Genomic DNA, 25,540 nt, shown 5'->3' with positions numbered 1-25,540 from the left:
AATCACTGATGGAGGAAGGCTCCAGGCTTAAATCCACTTAAGATAGTGAGCAGAGATGGAGAGAGGTAGAAGGGGGGGTTCACGGACTGTAATGCCTTTGTCCCTTTGAAAGGGCAGATGGAGAGAGCCCTGTGCTGGAAGAGTGCAGTGGGACAGTCATGCATTGAGGGAAATGATAGGACGTTGGCAAGCTGGAGAAAAACATGAGTTGTAATGGCAAATTCATCGGAAGGAAATACAACATTTAAACAAGTTAGTTTCTATTGTTGTTAATGTTCTCAAGCAATGATCGTACCTCCTACAACAAATGACATTACTCGTCTACTTGTTGTGAGACTTGATGTCCAAAAATGTAATTATAAATGGTTCATATTGATATGCCAATCAGTTGGCTTCTGATTGAAGTTGGTGAATTTGGTTTTATTTACCTATCTAATAAATGCATAAAAAATTGTAAATTCATCAAAAAACAGAATTAGCTTTATTGCAGCTTAAGTTGAGTAAAGATTGGATACAGTTTAGGGTTATGTTTGTTTTTGTGTAAATTGAGACAATCTTTAAAACACCTTTGCATTTTTCTACTAGATTTAGCGCCGCTTTTACAAACGACTCTTGTCTTAGTTGTCAGTGTCCTTTCAATAACACACAGCTTAAACCTGACAAATGATTGTCAAAAAGCTTTTCTGCTGAGCTTCACATAGCCCGACATCATATTCTAATTTATATGAGTGCTTTGTAAAACAGCAAAATAAATGCTTATAACATGCATGAAGAAGTGAATGGTTCAAAAACAAATAGATATGCAAAAAAACCCTAAAAACAAGAAGGAAAATATTTTTGTTTCTGTGTGTATCAAATGCATTATTACTCAGAACGTCAGTACTTCAACCAACATTTATTTAAAATAATTTTAGTTTATTAAAGGAGAGATTAAGATTATGAAGGTCTACTGATTAGTTTTGCATCCATTTCTTTCTTTTTTTTGTTTTTGAATTCAATTGCAAATGTAGTTGCCAAACATTTAAAAAAGTTTAAAGATGAAAAGTGCAAATGTCAGATGTTTTTTCTGGCTAAATGATATCAGAGTAAATCTATCATTAAACATGTGAATGACCTGCCAGATAACTACATCTGTTAAAAGAAAAAAGAAAAACAAAGAAACAAAAATTTTATTATTGTCCAAACTGACATGCTCATTTTGTGATAATTTTGCAGGCTTATTTACATTTCAATCTGGTGTTAAATATCATCTTGCACTGTCAGATTCCCTTTCCTTGCAGCCACACAGCATGCAAGGTCCACAGTGCAGGAATGAGATGTAGTGCACAGAGAGGAAAGGCTGAGCAAACCAGTCGTGACTCTTGCTCTTTAGAAGAGGTTATCTTTGGCCATACAGGCCTGCCTGTCTGCCTCCATCACATCAAAACATGCAAACGCTGCCTGTGGAGCTGACCCACACAGGGCTAGAAATCACTGTCATCCTTTTTTTAGCCTTAGTTCACACACTTCCGCTTCATTCTTTCACATCTTTTAGAAATAATGGCACTTTCTGGGCTTTTTGAATCCAATCGTTGCTTTATGTTTTTGCTTTGCTGCTCTTCTCTTTGCTGGATTTGTTCAGATAATTTTGCCCTTCATCTCTTTTACACACTTTCTTCCTTGTTTTTCTTTGAAAACCACCTTCCATGTATTCTTTCTCTCAGGCATCAGTAGAAGTAGAAGTCTACTTCTGGCTGGTGTTTTGCTGATAACTGGAAGCTAAATGTGTCTTACTCAACGTGGCATGCTCGAACACAGTCATTTGTTGAAATTATTTTCAGATATTTAACAGAGATCGCTGTTCCAGCTTTTTCTGGGAGTTGTGTTTGCTGACCATCACAAGTATTCTGTCAAACTGGTGAAAATCTCCCTCTGATTGCTTATAGTTACAGGTCGAGGTATATACCTTCTTTCTTTAAGATGTTATTTTAAAATTTTTTTATGACTGTACCTTTGTTTATGAATAAAAATCACTTACATTCATTGTGTAAGTCATGGTGTTTCAGTAGATGAGTCCTTAATTTCTTTTACCTTGTCTCCAGAGTCTCTGTTTGTTCAGCAGGTGAAATCTTCAAAGTGCATTGACAGAGTGATGCATCTGTCAATGCATCACTCTAAGATGTGGTGTTTAAGGGATTTTATTTGGTTAACAAAGTTTAAAAAGCTTCTGAAGTTACTGGTTTAATGCAGTTAAACCAATGGGAGTTAATGGGAGTTAAAATCCTCCCCGTTCGTCCTTGTTTTGTGTTTTTTATGGAAAAGTTTGTGTCTGCTGCTCTCTGAGTCAGCGGGACATTCCTCTGTGTTCCTTGTGATTTTCTTGTTCTTGTTTCGCAGAGTGTATTTAAAGCTGCTAATTATATACATCTCCTGCGACACACTTATTAATCCCTCTGTTCTCTCTTAGGCTCTTGCGACTCACCGAGCCTACCTCCTAACAGCACGCATTCCAGCCAAGGTAAGAAAGATGGCAGAGGTATCATCTTTATTTAAAAAAAAAAAAAAAAACTCCAGTGGAATGAACTAATTATACCATGCTGAACTAAAATCATTTTGGTCACAACGTACTCTCTCATGTTAGTCATAAAAAAAACATTAGTTGATACTTTTTTCAATTAAATAAACAATTTATTCAAAGATACGTTTAAAGGAGATCTAACCTGTTACCTATGTCTAATGGTCTTTGGGCGAGAGGCGGGGTACACCATGGATAAGTCGAGAGCCCATCACAGGGCAGCACAGAGGACCAACATGCACACACACTCATACCTGCTGACCAGAAGACAACTTGACACAACAGCCATGTTTTGGACTGTGAGAGGAAGCTGGAGTATCCTGAGAGAACCCACACATGCACAGATGGAATATCCAAACTCCAGGCAAACAAAAAGATTTGAACTTGGAAGTTTCTTGCTACTCCAAGATGACCGCTGATCCCTGACTGTTTACTGTTTGGTCGGCTTATAAAATCTCAAAAATATTAGAATTTATCCAATCTATTTAAGTCTTTTGAGGCTGAGGGAATTCATCGATTTGGAAGCAGAAAGCTTCAGTATTGACTTGCTATGTTTCAGTATGGAAACTCAGTTTGCTCCTGGCTGTAAATTCAGAGCTGAAAACTGCCTGTAGCTCCTTTTATTCTCTTCTCAGCGGGTTTTCCTGTGCGAGTTTCTTAGATTGATGATTTGGCTCCTCTTGTAAAAAGCTTTGGGGCTTAACAGTCTGTGACTGCTCTGCAGCATTCACACAGGCTGTTTCTCTCTCACACAATCATTCATGTTTTCTTCCTTCTTCCCCCCTCTTTGTTTGTTTTTTATGCCAGGGTCTGGAAAAATCTGGAACTTCCTTTTAGTATTTTCCAGGTTTGGCTATGCATAGAAGAATGAAAACTTGGTGTCAAAAAATATTAATGTTTTCAAACTTCATTCACTACACTTTTGCTTAAAAGTTAAATAAATGAATGGGTAAAGTTCTTTTCACATAGATTTATGTTCAATTTACATACTTTGCCTTTGAATTGAAACATCTCATTTTCATATTGTCATCAAACATATTAGTGGCACTGAGAGAGGGAAACCACAGATAAACACTACCAATATTTTAATTATAGTTTTGGCATTTTCATTTCTGTTTTTGGTGTGTTACTGCTTAGTGACTGAGTCTGAATAAGTTTTATTCCATGTTTCTTTCTTTATTGGAAAAAATCTGAAACAGTTTCAAATGATGCAGCAAAACAGATATGCTAAGATATACTTAGCATATCTTAGCATAGAAATAAAACCTAAAGTTATGTTAAATAATTTGTTACAATCAATCTTTTTATATCAGCCAATGAAACCTAAATGAAAAGAGATACTTGAAGCCACAACAGACATAAAGAAGATGAGCTACTAAGCTGACAGATGGATAGTGGATGACTGACCAAACAGCATTTGGTTCCTCCACACAGCTCCCAGTGTGACATTGTGGTCACTCGTTAGCTTGGATTTATCACCATATTGACTTCAGTAAGAGCTGTCCAGCCATCAGAAAGCAGAAGTAGATGAAATTGCAAATAAAACAATTAAAAATCCATGCCTAAGGTGCATTGTATATTATTGTGTCACACCAAAGTCCAACAGTTGCTGTAATTATAGTTTGTGTAGCAGAAGATTAAAGTGTTGGTAGAAACCAGTGGGTATGTCAAGTTTTGCTGATGGACTTTGGTCATCAAACAATGATTTTCTCACAGGCAAAGTAGTAACAGCACAGTCACAACTAGAAATCTATTGATATCCAGAAACCTGTAATGTACACCTGACACACACTTAGCTGGTGTCTACTGATAATTTAAGCTTTACATTGTACTATATTCACTGAGGTAAATATATGCAGCCTTTAAGCCTCTGCTCATGTGGAATGAACTGTGACAGAGAAGCAAGTAGCATAGTCAATAAGGTTATCTTCCCACAGTTTTTTGTTTTTTTTTGTCATTTCAAAGGCTACATAATCTAATGTGAAAACATGAAGCCTAACTCCTTTATGTGTGTGTTTGGCAACATATGTCACAAACTTAGCTTTATTTCTTTGGGATTTTAGCCTTGTATCATTTGTGTATTTATTTATTTCCTTCTTTGAAATGATTATAGATGATTCCATAGAATGGAAATCAATGATTTTATAAATGGAAATGGAAAAAATCTTATTGTTTATATATTCAAGAGTGTGTTCAAAGCCATTGGGAACAAAAAGGCATACACACACACACACATACACACTCCGTACTGTAGTGAGACAGTAGACAGACTGAATATCCTCTTCCTCTCTCTCATCTCTGTGCCAAGCCTGAGAAACAGAGCTCCCACCTGGAATAGTCTGGTCTCGATGCCTGGCCTGCCCTCAGGCTCTCTGCTGTTCGCCTTTCTGAAAGAGGAAGAAGTGGTGGAAAACTGTGCTCACTGTGGCTGTGTGCAGGATACCCGTCTCACATAAAACGACTTATTTTGGTCTCTTTTTAGATGTGGAAGTATAAGCAATGAGGTTTTTCCTTCTACTTTTATCTGTCCTAAAATGCAATTTAAACAGAAATAAAATATGTTAATGCAAGAGTGGATTTTTATTTGCTTGGAAATGGCAATGCTGAACAAATTATAAACTGTATATATATATATATATATATATATATATATATATATATAATGATTTGTTTCGACGGTAAAAGTGACTATAGTCACATTTTATGTATATGCATCAAAAATCAAACCCATTTGAAAAGAAACATACTTTTTGAATGAAATTAGTGAATAAACTAGTGCTGAACTCTTGCTGAATGTATCAGATCTGTTTTATGTCTCTTCCATTGCTCCTTTCTTTGTCTGATTTCATATGTTTTTTTTCCATCTCGTTTCTTTCTTTTTTTGCAGGTGGAACACTCCTTTAATTATCTGGAGATCCAGGGAATAGCTTCCAGCAAGCCGACCCAGGTATTGCACATTACCTATAAGAATAAAATATTGAAAAGGGTTTTACATTTTTGGAAATATAAATAGAGTAGAAGAAAAATGGCTTATTGGAGACAGTGGTTGTCGTTTAAAAGTGGGTGCATTAGTCTTTTTAAGTATGTTATAGGCACACGGTAAGCTAAGCCTAATTTTCTGTGGCTTGCATACCCCTTAATTTCTTTCAAATTTTATCATTTTGCAATCACATACTTAAGATTTTATGATAGAAATCAGTAAATTGTGCTGTATACTTGTATGCAGGCCTTCCACTGTATTTACAACTGTAAATAATATTTTATTATTACAGTATTTATTTTATCTGCCAACTTTGAACATTTACATGGTTACCCATTCTTCTTTGCTATATAGTTCAAACTCAGACTAATTGGATGGAGAGTATGTTTGAACAGCAATTTTTGATCCTTACTGCAGTGGGGTTCAGGTCTGGGCTTGGACTGGGCCATTTTAACACAAGAAGCCCTTGCTGTTTGTTTACCACTACCGTCGTGCTGATTTGGGTTGAACTTCCAACCCAAATCTTTTGCAGCAGATTTTCCTTCAGGATTCCAATTAAATTGCTAAATTCGTCTTAACATCAAGTCTGACCAGCTACTTTTGTATAAAGTGAATTTATACTACCCTTCAATCAACAGAAATTAATATATGATTTTTTTTTTACTTTTTATTTTCTTAAATTGTTATACATACCCCACCAATAGGGTTGCACCAGATATTTTTGGCATAAATATGTGTACTATTACACCACTACTATTTACTACTTAGGCAACTTGATAATGTAGTTGTTGGTTGAATTAGATTTATTTAGGGGTATCTCAGTAAAGGGGACTGAATACATGAACTCTGGACTTGAAGTACTTTTGCTACTACATATATGTACTACTTATTTGTGTGCTGTCAAGTCTGACAAAGGATGTCAAATGTACTAAATATGTACCTGCAAAACTGGAAATGTCATATTTATGGCTCCAGTTGTTGTAAAACTAGCAGAGAATGTAATAATGACTGAAATAACCCCTGCAATGACAAATCTCAGGAGTATTGTATGAAAAAAGGAAGCAAAAAATAAACACTACCTCTGGAAAAACTTATAAAAGTGTGCTGGTTTCTAAATTGAAGCTCTTCAAGTCTCAGGCACAGAGTTCCTGCACACATACTACTTGCAGCAGCTCCTATAAATTGTGTGATTGGGAATTGATGCTGCTCAGATGTAATCATCATGTTCTTCATTCTGAGCTTAAAAAATGGCAGCCTAATCACGCTTCAATTTATCCCTGACCTGGTTTGGTGCTATGAAGAAAATCAGACATTGTTGTCATTTGTGTCAAATTGTAATGTTTTGGCTTCTCATTGGAAAAAGCACAAACATATTAAAGTTCTAGATGCAAATCATCTGAACAAGTGTTTGCTTTAAAACGTTCTTAAATCTTCCAACTCTGCTTGGAAGATCGTCCTTAAAATCTCAACACATCTTTAATGAGGAGATAAAATGGACAAATGCAGAAACACAACCTTACAATATCTGAATCCTTCTATAATCCTTAAAACTCATTAATAGCAGACATATCTAGGCTGAGCCCCCAAAGGCTTTTTGACTGGAGCGAGTAAGCTGCCAGTCAGCAGAAGCAACATTCAGAGTATAATTTGTCACAGACAATCCTGTTTCTGCAGCTGTACCCCTGTCCTGCTCATTTTGACTGTCAGTTCTCTGAATAATTTGACTGAGGGTCTCCTGTGTCCCAGCCAGGAAGAAATATGCTAATTCCGGCCCACAGAGGAAGCATGTGTGTCAGTATATCAGCATTTGCATAATTGCAGTGAAGACTGCAATGGTTAACAGACTTGGTTATGTTATTAAGCCCCTGCCTATATCTAATAAATCCTTAATTGTGTTAATGAAAAAAAACATGACTGAGCTAATTTGCAGTAAAATACTTTTTAAAAATCCCAACAAGATATAGAAATCATTAAAGTCTCATAAAAAAAATAATCTGACATTTGGGCTGAGAAAAGAGGGATAATTGAATAAAACAAGAATATGTTCTTGCTCATGTTTCCCAAACTAATTCTTCAGATCAACAATAAAAAAAGACAAGCATAAAGGGCAAAGACAGTCTATGGGGTCAGCTTTATGAGCAGTTATTTTTTTCTTTACTGACTTGTATTGATCATTCATTATCAATTTATGCTTTTAGCTACTGGTAGAGTATGAGCGAGGCTCGTTCTCAGTGAAGCTGCTTTCCACAGAGGAGGTGAATGATGTGGTCGCTCATGTAGGAAACTGTCTGCTCAGGATATGTCCTGGTTTACCACCCAGGTAAGTGTAGTCAGTACAGATTTCTGTGTTTCTCTTTATTTCAGATGATACATTTTTAGACTCATTAGTCCAAAAACAATGATTCTACAAAAGTCCTTCTTTTGTATTCTCAGTGGGTCAATTCAGCACTTGAGTTTTCTCCTTGCACAAAACCCAAGAAGGTTAAACTTCTGCATGCATGTATAATTTTTCTGATTGTCCATGTATGAAGTTTTATATTTACAGTAGTAAAATGCTTCTGCAGGTACTTTAATGACCCATTTAAACCTCTGACAGACTCGAAGGAAGCTGATGTCTCCTTTCTGAAGGTGTTGAAGGTGTCATTAGTCTCATCTAATAAGTCTCATCATTTCAAAATCCAATCTGAACATTGGATTTATGCTCACAGAAATATTTAACTAAGCTAAACTCAAACTAAATCTGATGTTTAAACAGAGCAAGTGTCTTTCAAAATGCTGAGTAATGACGTTCTAATCTAATGAGCCTTATGTAATATGCTTTAGCGTTGATCTTAAATTTTTTTTAAAATAAATGTGGGGACTTTAGATGATAAGTATTCAATTAAACCATTAGCAGATTTGTCTTTTTTTGCAGCATTGCAAAAGTAGTTCAGCTATCCCTCTTTTATCTACAGCAATGGATAATTTCTGAGGCTTTCATCTGCTGCAACACAGAAATGAATGAGCTAAACGTTTTCACTTCTCTCGTCAGTAAAGTGATGAAGAAGCTTTGCATGGAGCCTCCAGACCGACTGAGCTACCTGCAGTCTCTGTGGGAAAACAAGCCTGCTGAACCTGGACCTTGTGGTAGGATCCTGACACTTTACCTTAATTGCTGTCGGGCTTTAAAACATAATATTAAGAAGTGAGTGTGTGTTAATATAACACCCCTACTAGTTGCTGCTAGTGTTTATCGTTCCCTGCACAAGGCCAGATGAACTCTGATTATATCAGTCACTCCACCTTATATAACTATGGGTCTCTGTGTCTCTTTCTCTGCCTGTAGGTGGGTTTTCCCAGATGTACAGATGTGTGTGTGACTGGTTAGGACTACCTTACAGAGAAGAAGTGCAGTGGGTAAGTGTGGCTTACTGTCTTTTTTGGTATAGTTTCACATTAGAGCTGTGCATCTGTCTTGTTTTTCTACTGGCTACATAAAACTGCATGCTGTCTTTTGATGAATATGAGTGCAACAACACTAAGGTTGAATGTATTATTGAATGTTTCCTCTGCAGGATGTTGACACCATCTACTTGACACAAGACAGCAGAGAACTCAACCTGCAGGACTTCAGCCATCTAGAGAACAGGTCATTATTGTCTTTCTTTAGTCTTACTGATCAAAATGTAGGTTATTTTTGTTGAAAACAACATTTTGCACAAAATAAAATTGATATTCTTTGGAGGGATAAGACTAATAGTTTGCACCATTAATAAGCAAAAGCAAGTATGTCAATACTGAATGGTATTTCTAAGAAAAATTCACTGCTGGCTCCTCTGTGTGTCATCAGGGATCTGGTAGCTATAATAGCAGTCCTGGAGTTCAACCAGTGGTTCACCAAGCTGTCTACCAAGGATTACAAACTGGTCAGTACATGCTAGCATCAACAATCATTCTTGTCCTTTCCTGTTTATGTTTTTATTTATTAAGAGCATCACAGTTTTATTATAATGTGTAGAGGTAGTGTACTACACAGAGTCAAGGCTGCTGGCAGTGTATATGTTTTTATTTAAAAAATGCACTTTTTAATAAGAAAAGTGTAGACCACTTCTACCATTTCAATGCCTTAATTCATTTCTATGTTTTTCTATAATTTTCTAGTCTAGGTTACTTTCTATGTTTCCCTCTATGTGTGATTTTTATATTCATCTCTTTCTTCTTCTGTGTTGGACTGTGCATAGCTGAACCTGTCTGACTGTAGAGAATATTTGTTTTTTTCTGTCTTCCCCTGCAGTGTTTTGACTGAGGATCAGTCCAAATGTTCTTGTGTGATAAGACTCCTAATCCAAATGAGACAAAGGGGTTCAATGTCTGAGGCTGTTTCCCTCCCACCCCCACTCCTGGTTCATCACTCCATTACTAACTCAGCATCCCCACGCTCCTCTCAGTCTCACAAATTACCACACGCAGCTTCCTCTGTCCAAACAATTACCTCACACCTCCGTCACAGACATTTCCTCCCTTTTATTGAAACTAAAAAAGCCGTCCCTCACCATGCTATGTGGAGATTGAAGGAGCAGTGGTTCCTGCAGGCATATGTTTGACTAGTCCTTTGTGGCAGCACAAATTTAGCATGAGCGTTGGTGCCTCATTCATATGAAGTGCAGACAATTTTCGATGATGCAAAAATCAGAGAAATTCCATGTCATAATTTTGGTTCACTAGAACAGAAGATCACTGTATCAAAAACCCAACCAGGATTTACTCGCTGTAAGTGTCCTTCTTTAGTAGATATGCTTTAATTTTTTATTAATTAATACTGTGGATGATCATGGTCATCCTACAGAATAAAGTATTGGTTGAATGAACTTGCATGGCTATAAAGCAACATATGCAGATCGTTGTGTCAGGGTTCCTACACAATCTAGAAAGATTTGGAACTTGTACTTTCCAAGTTTATTAAAGTAGGAAATGAGAATGTAGATTGGAAAAATATGTCTATTTCCATCTATCCAACCATCCGTGTCCATCCATTCATGAATCCAACCATAAATCCATTTGTTCATATGTCCATCCATTTAGTCCTTGCAGGTGCAATGTTTAAGTGTTGAAGGCAGCAGATGTATGGGCCTTTAGGTTTTTAGCGAACTTCTAAAAACAGAGCCCTTTGTAGAGTATTAGAAACCATTTATGTGGTTGCCCAGCCTCTGCAAGGTTTAAAGGCCTGACTTGAGTTAAGTAGCTCTTTTTGAGCAGACTTTATTAAAACATTCGAAACTGTCTGTTTAAAAAGATATTGGATTGAGCAGTTAATTGTAAAATTCCAGGATGTTGTCATTGTGTTCTTTCCTGTGGTGTATCATGTATGCAAGGGTATCACAAGGAGATGAGTGCAGGCAGGGAAAAAAAGTGGTGACACAGCAGACAGAGAAATGTTGAAGCCTGGGAGAAAATGACAGATGAATAAGAAAACAAGTCAGCATTTGAAAAGGAAGCCTCAAAGGAAGATAGAAAATACACAAATTTCAGTTTTTAAGTCTCCAAAACAAGAACAAATTAATCCTGCAGACTTACAGAAGTTCAGCACTATGAGTGTTATATCAGTGCTGTTGATAATCTAATATTTTACATCTGGAATAACTAAAACTGAACAGATATGTGTCGAACATGAAGAGAAGAAAATGTTGCTGAGAAGATGAGTAAAACCAAATCCTAAAGCTGTAAGTCCAACTCACATTCTGACCACCTCAGTCAAACAGATAAGGAAACTCTGTGCTGTTCATTAAATAAACAACACACACACACGACAGGCTTTCACAGCGAAGGATTATGCTGCTCATCCCCAGTTCAATCAGGCTATTAGTCGTGGGGGGTGATCAAGATGTTGAGCCAAATTGAGATAAGAAGGGAGGATGAGAGGACTGCAGCGATAAGAGGACTAGCCTTCTGGCAATCTCAAAATTGGACAGAGACTGTGGAGGCATGTTCAGTTTGACCAGATGTCGGGTCAGGACATTAATTCATGACCACGCTGGTATTTAATGAGGAGAAAATGGTACAATACACATGCTGACAGTGTCACTGTTCTGTGCTGCTGTGACGACTGTGCAGAATAGACCTCTCTGTGTTTCCATTTGACTATTTTCTCATGTTTCACACCATTTCACCCCCTCAATACTCATATTTTATTTCTCCTCAGATTGCTGCCATCTCTCCTTCTGCTTCTTTTAAAGCTCATGGTTCTCCAGGATAGCTGTGTGAACAACAGTCCCCTTCTTCTGTGCTGTCCAGTTATTCTCTCTCTTTTCCATTATTGCACCCGTCTTTCTCTCCTCCTCACTGCTGACTCGCGTTGGACAATGCGTCCGCTGTCTCCGCCACACTGAGACAGCAGGCGAACAGAAGCAGTTCTTGTAGGGCTGATGTTGTTAATCAGGAATAATAACACAACATTCCAGTAAAGTTCTGTCATTATAATGAAAACTGTTTGCTAGACTCTTAAAAACTTGTATTATAAAAAGAAGTCATTCTGAATGCGTATCGATGCGTCAAACAGTTCATGTCTGGCTATGACGCAGTGCTCGGTGAAGTGGGTCAGTGAACATCGAGGTGGTTTTCAGACTTTCAGCTGTTGAATTTTTAATTTTGCTTAAATATGAGTGCTTTCTCCTGTTGTGCTGAGACCACAGAAGAGAGGCAACTTGTTCCTCTCTGAGTCTGCTCTGCCCGATGTGTCTTTCTCACACATGAATGGCTTCAGGTGGAGGATTGAGATCTTGTTTTCTTTTTCATATTCTGCTGCACAGTTTTAATCAGCCTGCATTTTTGTTAACCTAAGAGATTCAGCACAGTTTTTCTTGTGACCTTGATTACGTCAGTCTCAAGTTTTGATGTTTTACGTCTCATGGGATCGATAAATAATCATTTTATTTATATTTTATAGAATTTACTGGAGTATAAAAACCCCCAAATTTTAACATCTATTTATTTATTTTTTAAGTGTTGATGGAGTAATCTTTTTTTAAATTTTGTTGAATGCGCCAAAATAACCCAAAAAGCAACGAATATTGAAATTATGTCACTTGGTAATGCAGTTAAGCAATGAAAGGAAAGTCTGAACTACAAATAACTTTGCAATGTGTAAACTATTTCAAAGTAATCCCAGAGTGATGTTTAGTCATTCTAGTTTGATCAGGGATCAAAATCTGCCATATTTCCCTGAAGTGTATGTTGGCTCAAATGGGCATCAGAATAAAAAGGAATGGAAATGGGGTATAATTCAGAATGGGACATAACGTTATTTAAATTGCAAGTGAGATTTGGCGATGTTTATGATTACCTATCTCAGTAATGCATGAAAATAAATTCATGTACATCTTTTTTAAGATTACAAAACAAGCCAGAATGGAGAAAATGGCATTGATTGGCACTAAATGGTAGAATTGGCTACTGGGGGAACTGAGCTGACCACTCACTCTGTAGACGCTATTACACCCACAACACATTTTATAAAAATAACTCAGATAATCTAGTTCTGAATATTTTTTTTCCTTGTGTGCCTTTAGTCTGCAGACGTATGTGAGCAGATTCTTCGAGTGGTGTCTCGATCCAGTCGACTAGAGGAGTTGGTGTTGGACAACGCAGGACTCAAAACGTAAGCCATACGTTTAATTAAATTTTGTTTCTGCTTTGTTTTAATTGTGGAAGAATCCTCTGCCCAAGTTTGTTGAAGCGTGAGTATTTGATTCAGGGAATAATCTGAAGTTAAAATAATTTGAAGTAAATTAGAGCTTATTTTTTGGCTTTGATGCAACAGTAAATTTTTGAAGAAATGTTTTTCTATCAGATAAATTAACAAATAGATCATCTTAATTTTAATTTGTGTGATTTTTGTACATTTCTACTTCATATCGATATTTAATCATTTTACGTTTGAGCCTTTCCATGGATGAATGAATGTTTGGCATTTCCCAAGAATATGTTATCAATAAATCCTTTCACAACTTGCAGAGAGTTTGCCCAGAAGCTCGCTGCTGCCCTGGCCCACAACACCAGCTCAGGACTTGCTTCCATTAATCTTGCTAACAACCCACTGGAAGACAGAGGTACAGTCAAAGTCCTGATCCACTCGCTGATTGATTCATTGCTGCTTTAAAGTTCCCTTTTATGCCTTTCATAGCCTCTACCATCATTCAGTGCACTGCTCTTATGTTACATTCTTTATACTGCTTTAGCTCTCTTCATATTTAAGGTAGCGACCAGCAAGACGTAAGAAGGAATACTGAGTCCTTTTTTTAATTCTGCTTTTTATATATTCTATGCTGGAGTTATTTACCTAGAACTAATTGTAACACTATGGTTGGTGATGAGAAAATATTCTGAGTTGACAAAATATTAAGTAAAATCTAATACAAAGCACAGTGTTACATAAAGGCTACATTTGAACAAATCTCCAAACAGCAAAACAGAAGTAAAACCTAAAACCTTATTATTTAGTTTCATAAAATCTTTCCACCATTATTTGTAATATGCACTGCTTTATTTAACTTAATTAAATAAAGCTTAATTAATGAGTAGTAAATGGTACAATAATTAATTATTTATGTAATTAAATCATATTTAACTTAATTTGGACATTTAGGTTTCTATCGGCCATCGCTCTTTAATTTGCCTCTTAAAATGAAAACCCTCTGACAATAGTTTAATTTATTTTTTCTTAGGTATTTATCTTCACTCTGTTTTTCTCAACAACTGGCAGACTAACCACAATCATCTTCTAGCCATTTTAAAGCATCCAGGGTAATATTAGCTGGAAATTTAACCATTTTCTTCAGATTTTTTTTTTTTTTTGCATTCCTTTAATCAGGATAATAATTCATTGAGATTAAAAATCTCAAGAACACGAATGTCCTGGGTTTAATAGCAGCAGAATTTGCAGGTAATTTGAGGTTCGAGCAGTCCATTATTTTGAATGGGTCTGAGGTTGGGTTTAAAGAAACTCAATGTTTTAATTTGTGTTTGGAATCGCAGTTATTGTTGGAACCCGCAATTGTCAAAATTACAGCCAGTCAGCAATTTAGATGCATCAAAATGAATATAGCTCCTGTTAAGTTAGCCCGTAAAGCACTTTGCATTTAAAAGTTAAAAGGTAATTGACGCATCCTGTTGCAGATATAAAATAAACATGTTTTTGTGTTTTGTGTTTGTTTGTTCTTTTGCTTGCTGCAGGTGTTTCTGCTCTCGGTGTGCAGTTTGCTAAACTTCGTTTGGGGCTCAAGCATTTAAACTTTTCCAAAACCTCAATCTCACCCAAAGGTATGTGCAATTTTCCAGTTACACAGCTGTGGCAATAGAGAAGACAATGTGTTGTTTGTAATGAAGCTGTGTTTTGATAGATAGATAAAATTGTAGTATTTTGTGATTATTTTATTTTGAATTGTTGCTGTTTTGATTTCCCTTAATACCAGATACAATTCATATCTTTCATTAGTCTGATTGCATCTCCAGCTGACTTGCTGCTGAGACTTATTACAGCACTAATAGAGTCAAGATGAAAAAGGAAGGAGAAGATTTGCGTTCACAGGCTGTTTAGTAGCGTATTGTGTATTTCTATCTGCATAATGAGTGTTCTCTGGTGCGTTTAACTTTAGTTAATTAAACTAAACACCGTTTTACATAATGGGAAGTCCTTTCACTCATCAAAATGGAATGAACATACAACAGAGAGTTTAGAAAGAATAAATGTGTCATTACATGCAGATTTCATTGCTGATGTTTCCCATCCCTGTTCTCAGTACCAGGCAGCCTGTCGGGATTCACTGCCAACATGTTCTGCTCTCAGGAAGTCAATAGAGCTATCATGTTTCCAGTCTGAATGTTTGAAAGGTCCTGTGCTGCCTAAACTGTAGCCTGATTCTCTTGCCAAAGGCTCAGTCCATATTCTGAGGCCCCAGAGAATTAATATCACATTTTAAATATCATTTTAACTATTTTTCAACACGAGCTATATTCTTTTCCATCTGTCTAACTTGATCGGGAGAGTCTCGGGATTTATGACCTGACAGTCTGTCAGGACATCACTGCTGAAATTTGTCAAATCAGCTTGTCAGTCATGTGATGGACATGGCACAAATCAGAGGCTGAACACATAGCTGCATCAGGCTGCCATAGAAACAGCTTTTATTTTTCAAATATGTAAACCACTGGGCACTTTTGAAGTGATCCAATGATGCATTATCTGCAGAGACACCTTTCTGTTTTTGGAGTTTTTAAAAGTATATAATGTAAGAAAGTGATTTTGTGTTGCAGGACATTGACTTGCCTTTTGAAAACCATAGAAATTCAGAATCTTTTGTGTTAACAACCACACCCGTCTGTCTCCAGCCTTCACCTGCTTCTCATTTCCTCTGTCATTTCCTTCAAAATGATTTCAGAAATATCAAGTGAAGATTTGAGTGTAGTGATAAAGCCAAACACTACAGGGCTGTTTATCTGTGTGTGTTTGTGTGTTTGCTTGTGTCTGTTTGGGCTTTAGGGGTGAACAGCCTTTGCCAGTCACTGAGTGCCAACCCATCCATCGCCAGCAGCCTAGTCCATCTGGACCTCTCAGGAAACATGCTCCGAGGAGACGACATGCAGGTGAATAACCCTCCCACTCAAGCTGGATCACTAAATATAAGTGTCAAAAAGAAAACAAATATTAATACATTAGTAATACCTAGCATGTTAGAAAATGCTCAGTGACTTGTGTGACCTGCATGTAAGAAGTGCATCTGTTCTTTCTCTGGACAAGTCTACAGTAGTAACACCAGACACAAGAACAAAGTTTTGGAAAGAAGTTAGGTGCATGTTTGAGGAAAGAAAAGAGAATGGATAAAATATAGTTAACCATTTTCTCTAAAATCAAAAAAAATACAACATTTTGCTTCAGTGTTATAAAAGAACACAAAGCAAATTCACTAGTATTCAATGTGATTTAATTTTGAGAAACTGGAACTGAGCATAGTACAATGAACTGTTCTTGCTTGTGTGTATGTGACAGACATGATGCATGCTTTTAAAAGTCTTTACCAGTACAATTGGAAAAAGCCTGGTATACAATTGTATTCAGCTGGCAGTCACAGCTGACAGCCCTTTGTCTCTACAACTAGAAACTGAGATTTGCTCCCATTCTTATTAGAAAATACAGAACAAGTTGGTTTAGGTTGAATTGAGAGCATATGAAGAACACGTATCAATGTTTGCCACATATTGGTAAGTAGATTTAAATTTAGTCTTCAACTAAACAATCCCAACACATGAATGTGCTTTGATCTGATTGTATGTTTAGAGTCTTTTTCAACTGGATGGTGAATTTTTACACCAGAATAAAGTCTTTTGCAGCCTGTAAACCGTCTCATTCCACTTTATATATTAAGCTCCATCCATCTTTCCATCAACTCTAAACAATAGTGAAAAAATATCCCACAGTGGGACGATGCTTGATGGGGAGGTGTTTTTTTTGTTGTAATGTACAGTGTCTGTTTTCCACCAGATAAAACATTTTAATTTTTGGCCTTTTTATTCTTGTTCCTAGCATTTCTACAACTTCCTCGGTCAACCCAACAGCCTGGCAACACTAGACCTCTCCAACACAGACTGCACACTGGATCAGGTGAGGCTGTAAGACTAACAGAAAGTAGCTAAATGAAATGTATTTATTTTGAACAAATATTTCCATCGATCATAACAGAATTTCATAACAGAACATACCCCTAAAACTTTCAGCATTTCTTTCTGTAAACCATAACCTGTGGTTAGGGTTGTAGCTACGTGGAAAATGACCTGCTGGCCAATGAAAAACCTTGTTGTGGGAGGTGTAATCTAATTTTGCACACCCATTCAATTTGTTGTTGCAGGTCACTGCACGATGAAGTGGTCTGAATAGTGTTGGTGATATATTGATGTGGGTCTGAGAGCCAGCCACGGTTTATTGATTGGTTTGAGATGTAGCCAGCTGTCATACATTCAATGAAATTATCGATTAAGCCTGAAATCATATTTTGTCGTTTCACAGTCAGATGGAAATGTGGACAAATAAAACCGTTTTACCATGAAAACTGCCCACATGTTCAAATTCGCTGTCATTTGAACACCACGTTGCAGAGACCATTGCAGTTATGTGAGGGTTTTGTTGTGTTTCAGGTTTGCTCAGCTCTGCTGCGAGGCTCAGCTCAACACCTCTCTGTTCTCAATGTGTCCAAAAGCATCTTCCCTCACAGGTAAATAAATATCAACATTTTAGTAGCTTAAACGGAATGAAGAAATTTGTATGTTCCAAATGTTTTGTGAGTACTGGGGAAATGAGTGAGTTAAAATAAAAGCTGACCAGATCAATACTAGAGGAACAAAGTCTGTTATTTCCTACTTTGATAGAAATATTTGGGCCTTTTTGATAAGGATTTAAATGCCAAAATGGCTCAATGTGAGTTGGTTACAACTAGACAGTTGAAGGTCCTAGATAAAGTATCTGGAATATGTTGTAATGTGATTTCAGTCTGGAATAATCTGTATTTTATCATTCTTTGTTGTTCTGGCTGTTGTGCTGTCTTTGAGCTGGTAGAGATATCCAGGGTTCCTACACAGTCTTGAAATGTATGGAAAGGTTTTCCATTATTATTTTAAAGTTCTGGATATGTATGAAAAATAGAAATCTTATTTCTTTTTCAAAAACAGACATTTCTAATAATGCTTTAGTATCACAGTGGTTTTCACATTTACTTTTAATAAATCAGTGATGTTTTTTTACTTTCAGACTACATGTACACTGATTAAATATCTAACCAGACCAAACAGATTTTGGTCGTCAAACTTCAAATCCATGTTGAACTACACTTGAGGTTGTTGGTCTAAAATGTCATAAATGCCACGAATCTCATTATTTTTGCAGCTTCCTTTACAAATCACTGGTACAAACTGCATCTCATAGAATGTGAATTTAGTGTAGACTACACCAATCCTTATCTGAAAAGCCCAAGAGTTGTAGATCGTAGTAAATGGGTAATTCAGGTTAGATTGCAAAGTTTTTTAAACTTCAGTAAAGTTTTAAATTTTGTGATTAAAAAAGTGTTTGAAGCCTGGATGTTTTTTTTCTGTATAGAACTGTATACTGAGAATTTTCTGCTGTTTTTGCTGCTTTTTCTACTTCCACTGTCTACTGTAGGTCACAGTGAGCATGTTTGTGTATGACACCTGCTGGCTACCAAGGGAAATTACATCATACATGCAAGGGAAAGTACCCATGTCGTATGGGGTTTGTGCTTTTGCCAACCTGGAATGTTTCTCCGTGTTTTTCTCTCTGTGTCCTCGTATTTTGCATCTCTCATTTATTAAAAATTCTCATGGTATAACTGTTTGTGGAGCTCAGATAGATGTTTTTTGTAAAAAACAAATTAAATACACTCTGGGTCACGGGTGTCTTCTACATGAAAAGAACATCGAAATATTGATGCTGGTTTAAATTGTAGGTCATACTGATTTTATTTTGTTTGTTTTCTTTTGGGTTGCACAGGAAAGGCAAGGAGGTGCCTCCATCATTTAAGCATTTCTTCAGCAGCGCCACGTCTCTCAGCTCCATCAATGTGTCGGGAACCAAGCTGCCGCCAGAGGCTCTCAAGTGAGACAGAAATTCATTCACGAGTTCATATTCATTCCCTTACGTCTCAGCTGAAATTCTTTAAGATGATTCTCAAAAAAGCAATTTCCACTTTTATCAGCATTCCTGGTAATGACCTACACCTTTTTATTCATCTTTTATTAAAGTGGCATTTTCACTCTAGAATAAATACATGTGTAACTCAACCTTTGTTTAGTTTTTAGGTGAATTGTGTGTACCACACTAATTGGTACCTCTACCGTTAAACGTTTTGCAATTCTCTTTTGTAATTAAGCACTTCTTGTGTGTTAACATGACAAAAGATTGGATCCGAAACTCCATACTGAACTGATTTTTTTTTATCAATGGGTGGTTTTTTATTATTATACAACATTTTTTTAAACAAAAATCCTGATTCATAAACACTAATATTAAGTTGACGCTGTAAATACTTAATTTCCCTTGTTCTGTATATTAAAGTTATTCATTTTATATTCACCATGTAAACTTTGAACAGAGCACTTCTACTTGGCCTGGCCAGTAATCCCAGTTTGAAGGATGTCTCACTGGATCTCAGCTGCTGTGAGGTAAGACCGTTTTAAGACCCAACGCACAATCACTCTCATATTCTACATGAATTAATTACCTGTTTATTTGCTCAGTTTGTGTCAATAAAAACCAGTCTAAATAAACCAGTCTAAATGATGGGTGCACTAACACGTCCATATGAGGAGAGCTTTTTAGATCCATTTGAGAATATTGGTGCTCAATCACATAATTAAACCTGACTAGTTGATGTAAACTTTGTTGGATGAATCAGAACACTCAACCATTTGGACCAAGGTTTGTATTTTTTACTGCACTCTCCTCTTTTTGATTGCTTCTGTTAGCTTAAGTTTTGTGATTCCAGTTTTCATCAATTTCGAAGTATTTCTCATCCAATGCGATGGAGCTTTTAGGATGCACTTGAAAACCACTTGACAGGCCAGTGGCAGTGCCAAGAGGCAGCATAATGGACTCGTTGGCATACAGCAGGGAGTGGGTGATGGAGGAGGCGGGAAAGAGAGGAGGGGGGTCCAATTTCCCTCTGTTTCATCACAGGATGCACTAAGGCTTGCTGCCATCTCCTCTCTCCCTTGTTTGAACAGAGACAGATTGCTGCAGAACATAATGACTAAAGATAGCTCATGAATACAAATTATACAGGATGTCTTCTTCTAAAAATCTTCTCCAACTGAATCTTCGGGGTGAAATGATGCCTTTTCAAAGCCTGTAATGAACCGTTCGACAGAGGCGGCCCTGAGCTGCTCTGAGTGAGCAAAACGGTGTGAAAAATCCAGCCTTTCTGCTACTCCCTGCTGAGCATGTTTTGCATGCCAGTGTGTTTGTCTTTGATGAGTTTTGTATTTGAACACAAGAATGATCATTAAGTATCTGTGGGTTTCGTTGCTGATAATTGCTGGCTTGGCTTTGACATGCTGTTTTCTCCTCCTAATGCTTCTGTAAGCTTGGGCATTGTGTAAGTATCTATGCGCTCAATCTTATTTATGAATGTCTCATTCTTCCCTCTTTTTTTTGCATGTCTGCTTCAGCACTTTCTTCTCCTGCTGATCATAATTTATATGTTTTTTACATCTTAGACAAAAGCATTTATATGAATAAATCACAACTTTGTAGCAAATTTCCCATATCTGGATTTTGTAAAACTAGGACTTGCCCCCATCAGTTTTATTCTGACTTCTCTAGTAACTGTAATTTAGAAAAAAAAACATTCAAAAGGTTTTTCCTAGTTTTTATATGTTGAACAATCATTGCAAAACAGTGTGTGAGAGAGGTAGTTAATAAAAAGTTGCCATAAAGGTGTTTCCATTTTAGAACAAATGTGTGTAGGATCTGATACACACAGCTAACATATCTGTGCATGTTCTCTGAATATCTGCCGAAGTCATGCTCTCTTTCCCCTGGTTGCATGTTGGCTGGCCCACAGACATGTCTTAATATCATAAATAACTGTTCACTTTTACATGCAGTGTTTTCCATCTGTGCTTCCTCTGACCTTGCACTTTTACTCCTCACTGGAACTGAGCAGTTTTGTTGTTAGTCCTACATCGTGCTGGTTAAGTATGATGTGTGCACTGATCATAAAACGGTCCGACGTTTTAGTTCCTGACACGTCACAAGTTGGGGACAGTCAGGCTTAAAGTCGACTATCTCCAATCTCACCATTTAATTTTTTTTGCACATTTTTATGTTTTATGTGTTATTGAAATGTGTACAATCATTTACTCTTTAGTGAACTTATAAAACTTTGCAATATATGTTATAAGTCTCCTAATAACACATTAACTCTCCCTGCCTTTTTTTGTTTTTCTTTTCAGCTTCGTTCGGGTGGTTCTCAGATCCTTGAAGGTTGTATTGCAGAGATCCCAAACATCTCCAGTCTGGATCTTTCAGATAATGGTGCGATGGCAACGCCTATGCTTGTGTACTTCTCAGTCAAAAATCACCAAAGATGTTTGAAAAGCATCAATAAAAATGTAATAATCTCTCTGTTTAGGCTTGGACTCGGAGCTGTCCACTCTTCTTGTTTGGTTAGCCAAGAACCGCTCCATCAAACACCTGTCTTTGGGAAAGAACTTCAACAACATCAAGTCCAAGTAAGTATGCAGGAGGAGGGGTGGGAATATGGATTTTGATGGTGGAGGTATGACTGGTTAGTATTAAAATAAACTTGACATAAAAATTTGATCTGATTATTTTTTCTCTCTGACATTCAACAGTGAAGGGACAAATGGTCTTTAAAAACATACTAAGCACAGTGACAGCGAGATTTATTTGCTGCAGCTTTAGCAGCAAAAAAGCAAATAAATCTACAACATGTTTACTACAACATGAATTATTAATTATTACAAGTTCATTTTTCTTGTCACCTAGCATAACCTTGCTGCACTGCTTGAAATGAAGCGTGGTTCTGCAAAGGAGGCTACATTTCAGATTTTTGTTTTTAAAAATAATTATTAGTGCACTTTACAATTATGTGCTAAATTATGTGGGAGTTTTCACATAAAATACACAGAAATTTTGTGTTGTAACATGATGAAATGTAGAAAAAGCTCCAACTTTTGTTAAAACTGCTGCATTGCACTGCCTGTAAAAGAAAAAAAAATCCCCAATTTTTTCCCTCCCTCTTGTCTTGTTTGTATTAGAAACCTTGCTCCAGTACTGGATGGCCTGGTTCACATGATTCAAGAAGAGGAGTCAGTAAGTATTTAATTTCTCCACCCTCTTCTCCGTGAGTCATGAGGAGTCATGAGTGAAGCTTTGTGCACCGATCGATAATGCTGAAGTGAAGCCATAAAAGCACAGGTTTTGTGTTGCGAGTGTGTAACCTGCCATGTCAAGGAACTGTTATGCTTGATGAGCCCTTCTCCCTATGGAGACTTAAAGAATTAGTCTAACCTTTCACAGTCCCTCTATCCATCTGCTTTGTCTTATCTAACCCTGTAATGAGAGCTGTAACAGGTTTTGCTCTGGTGTCTGCTCTTCTTTCTCCACTCCATGGATTGATGGTCCTTCTGTGCAATGAGTTCAATTTCTCTCTTGGTGCTTATGCAGCGAGGGTGCAGGTGCATCATTAGTGTTGAGGGTGGGGGATGTATTTTACTGGTATTTTATCTGGCAAAACTACACAGAAACTAAAATGGATGGAAGGTGAATTAAGATGGTTAATGGAAAGATGTTCAGTGTGTGAACAGCAAGGAAATGTGGATTTTTTAAAATAAAGAATAATTATAGCAATGACCAAATAAGAGAGCACTTATTTCTTTTTTTGTATGTGCAAGTTGCACTTTTTTGTTACTGCATTGTACAAGCAGTTAACAACCAGATCTTACATTAAAGTGATTGCTTGTTGAGATAAAATGCTTGTGTGGCTTTTGGAAAATTATACAGTTAAATACATTGTTGCACACATACTTATTATTTTATTTCAGTGGTATGTTTTTGCATGTGCAGATGCTGCCTGAAGCTGATGCACATTATTGTCAGTAACACAAAGTCCTGCACCGACATGAACTGAATTGCCACATGGAGAGGAAGAAGCCGTTACTCCAAAACTAACATAAAAAGACAGATTACAGTGTACAAATGCACTTGAGGGACAATTGCTTTATTTGGGGGGTTACATTTGATCCCATAGCAGTATTTTTGTTGTTGTGTTGCTCACTTTTGTATTTTCTTTTTTTTTTACTCTTGAGAAAACTCCAATTTGTACCATTAACTTTAAAATATAAACATTTTCCATTGCTACATGTTTTTTAAAAGGGAATTATTGTAGAGCCAACACCTCAGTGAGTATTAATCTGCATTGCCATGCTGACTTTATAGGTACTGCCAGTCTGTCATGTGAGTGCAGTTCTCATTCTCTTAATATGATCTAGTGCTGCAAAGTATTAGGAAACCTTGAGATATTACAGGTGAAAATTCCTACGTATAAAAGGACAGTGAAAGTCTATCTAAAGGGCCAAAACAAATTTTTTATTTGGCACCTGTGATATTTTAGCCTACTTCCTACTGCCTATTCTTTCCCAAGCAGCTTTTTCAGACAGAGATACTGTGATTTGATTCATTGTTCTCTGTCTTCCCCTCCTCCTATCGTTCCTTCCCCTCTACCCCAGCCCCTCACCTCTCTGTCTTTAGCAGACTCCAGACTCAAAAGTGACCTGACCATCGTTCTCAATGCCCTCGGCAGCAACTCCACGCTCACCAGGCTGGACATCAGCGGCAACGCTATGGGGGACATGGGAGCCAAGATGCTGGCGAAGGCATTGCAAATCAACTCGAAACTCAGGTGACTCCCAGGGTGTTCAGGAACAAAAGACCATCCCACATGTCAGTCAGCTTTGGAGTCACCAAACTATTCCTTCTACATGCAGTGACCAATCAGCTAGCTTCCCATAAAATTGTATTGTTTAAGGGGTTATTGATAAGCACAACAAAACAGTATGACAGACTTAAATACATTGGTAACAAACTTGGAATGTTACAGTGACTAAAAGATACAAGTGAATCACAACTCAAGTTTTAGTTGAATTACGCTTATGTAGCATGCGCTTTAGATAACTTCCATGCTTCAAAATCCATATGTCCATTATTTTTTGTGATAATAGAGTTGTCTGTTTTTGTTTTTGTTTTGTTTTTGCACAGGACTGTAATCTGGGATAAAAACAACACCAGCCCTCAGGGCCTTCAGGATGTAGCAACCGCTCTGGAGAAGTAAGTGGTACTGTAAAATCTTTTTATGCACCAATCATGACAGCTTAACGTTTTCACTGACAGATTTACTCATGACTACAATTAGCAATGTTCATCTTGACATAAAGCTATCCTAGATCTACATATTTAAGAATTAACATATTTGACATGGTTACACTGAGCCTGTGCCTTCATGTTATGAGTAAAAACGTGTATTTACACAATGCACAGCAAGTGAAAAGATGAACATCACTCAGCTTTTCTACCTCTTACCTAAGTTAAAATATCTGTGTTAGCTGTTACAGCAGTGATTTCTTCTACATTCATGCTGAGCAGACAGAAAAATAGAGAAACTTATAGACAGGAAGGAGGGAAAATAAAGGAAGGCAGGGGAGAAAAAGGCAAAGTCTCAAACGGGGAACTGTCAGATGACAAAATACAACCTATGAGGGAAAAGGGAAACACATCAGAGTAAGAAAGACATCAGGACTGAACAGATCAGATATCGGCTTTTTGATGCTTCTGTTTAAATGTTGAATCTTCCCAAGTGGCTGCATTTATTTCTGGGACAAGCATCTGAGCTCTTGGTGGCTGTTCAGATGCAAGCATGTCCTCTCTTTGCAGCTCTGATTCTCCCAGCAGTGTGTCGCCCCATTTCCCCTTTGAGTTGCTGGGTTGCATTATTCAAAGGATGATGTCTTTTTTTTTCTTTTTCCTTGTCCCTGATCAGGATTCTGTGCAGCAGTCGTGTGTTTTTATCCATTCATTTAATGTTCTTCTGTCTCTGCAGCTCTGCTCATTCATTCCAGATTTATTTCAGAAGTTCTGCAAAAAATGCCAAATTTATGCTTGTTTTAGAAGAAGCTTTGTATTTTATCGAGATCCTAGTCAGACTGGAATTTAAGTTAAATAAATTCACAAGTATGAAAAAAATATATGAATATGAGAAGTTATACGTTTAATGACTTTTTGCCCTGGGCCATTGTCCAAATGTATTCATCGTTTATCCATTTTGTCCATCCTGTCTGTCCTTTTATCTATTTTTTCATTCAGCCATTCCTAATTTCTTTATACATCCAGATGACTGTTGAACCAAAACGTATGTTCCTCCATCCACTTTATGGTTTTATAGGATCAGTTT

General features: G+C 37.0%; 1 protein-coding gene across 4 annotated transcripts in view; it reads left to right on the top strand.

Moving 5' to 3' along the window:
* LOC114142099 (F-actin-uncapping protein LRRC16A-like) overlaps positions 1–25,540 on the top strand; it is a 54,454-nt gene that overhangs the window by 17,650 nt on the left and 11,264 nt on the right. For 2 of the 4 annotated variants that reach the window (XM_028013178.1, XM_028013176.1), the window contains exons 3-23: positions 2,447–2,497; positions 5,442–5,501; positions 7,733–7,854; positions 8,566–8,660; positions 8,860–8,930; positions 9,089–9,162; positions 9,364–9,439; positions 13,079–13,167; positions 13,524–13,618; positions 14,742–14,828; positions 16,048–16,151; positions 17,089–17,166; positions 17,697–17,773; positions 19,063–19,167; positions 19,664–19,733; positions 20,654–20,665; positions 21,525–21,606; positions 21,704–21,803; positions 22,353–22,407; positions 23,823–23,995; positions 24,352–24,420. In XM_028013178.1, the coding sequence (XP_027868979.1) occupies positions 2,447–2,497; positions 5,442–5,501; positions 7,733–7,854; positions 8,566–8,660; positions 8,860–8,930; positions 9,089–9,162; positions 9,364–9,439; positions 13,079–13,167; positions 13,524–13,618; positions 14,742–14,828; positions 16,048–16,151; positions 17,089–17,166; positions 17,697–17,773; positions 19,063–19,167; positions 19,664–19,733; positions 20,654–20,665; positions 21,525–21,606; positions 21,704–21,803; positions 22,353–22,407; positions 23,823–23,995; positions 24,352–24,420 (1,745 nt within the window). The remainder of the gene's footprint in view (positions 1–2,446; positions 2,498–5,441; positions 5,502–7,732; positions 7,855–8,565; positions 8,661–8,859; positions 8,931–9,088; positions 9,163–9,363; positions 9,440–13,078; positions 13,168–13,523; positions 13,619–14,741; positions 14,829–16,047; positions 16,152–17,088; positions 17,167–17,696; positions 17,774–19,062; positions 19,168–19,663; positions 19,734–20,653; positions 20,666–21,524; positions 21,607–21,703; positions 21,804–22,352; positions 22,408–23,822; positions 23,996–24,351; positions 24,421–25,540) is intronic. The other 2 variants (XM_028013179.1, XM_028013177.1) reach the window with 1 other exon arrangement.

The sequence above is a fragment of the Xiphophorus couchianus genome, chromosome 3, assembly GCF_001444195.1.
Source record: "Xiphophorus couchianus chromosome 3, X_couchianus-1.0, whole genome shotgun sequence".
Taxonomy (NCBI): domain Eukaryota; kingdom Metazoa; phylum Chordata; class Actinopteri; order Cyprinodontiformes; family Poeciliidae; genus Xiphophorus; species Xiphophorus couchianus.
The sequence above is the reverse complement of the archived record's forward strand: the minus strand, read 5'-3'. Positions and strand labels throughout refer to the sequence as shown.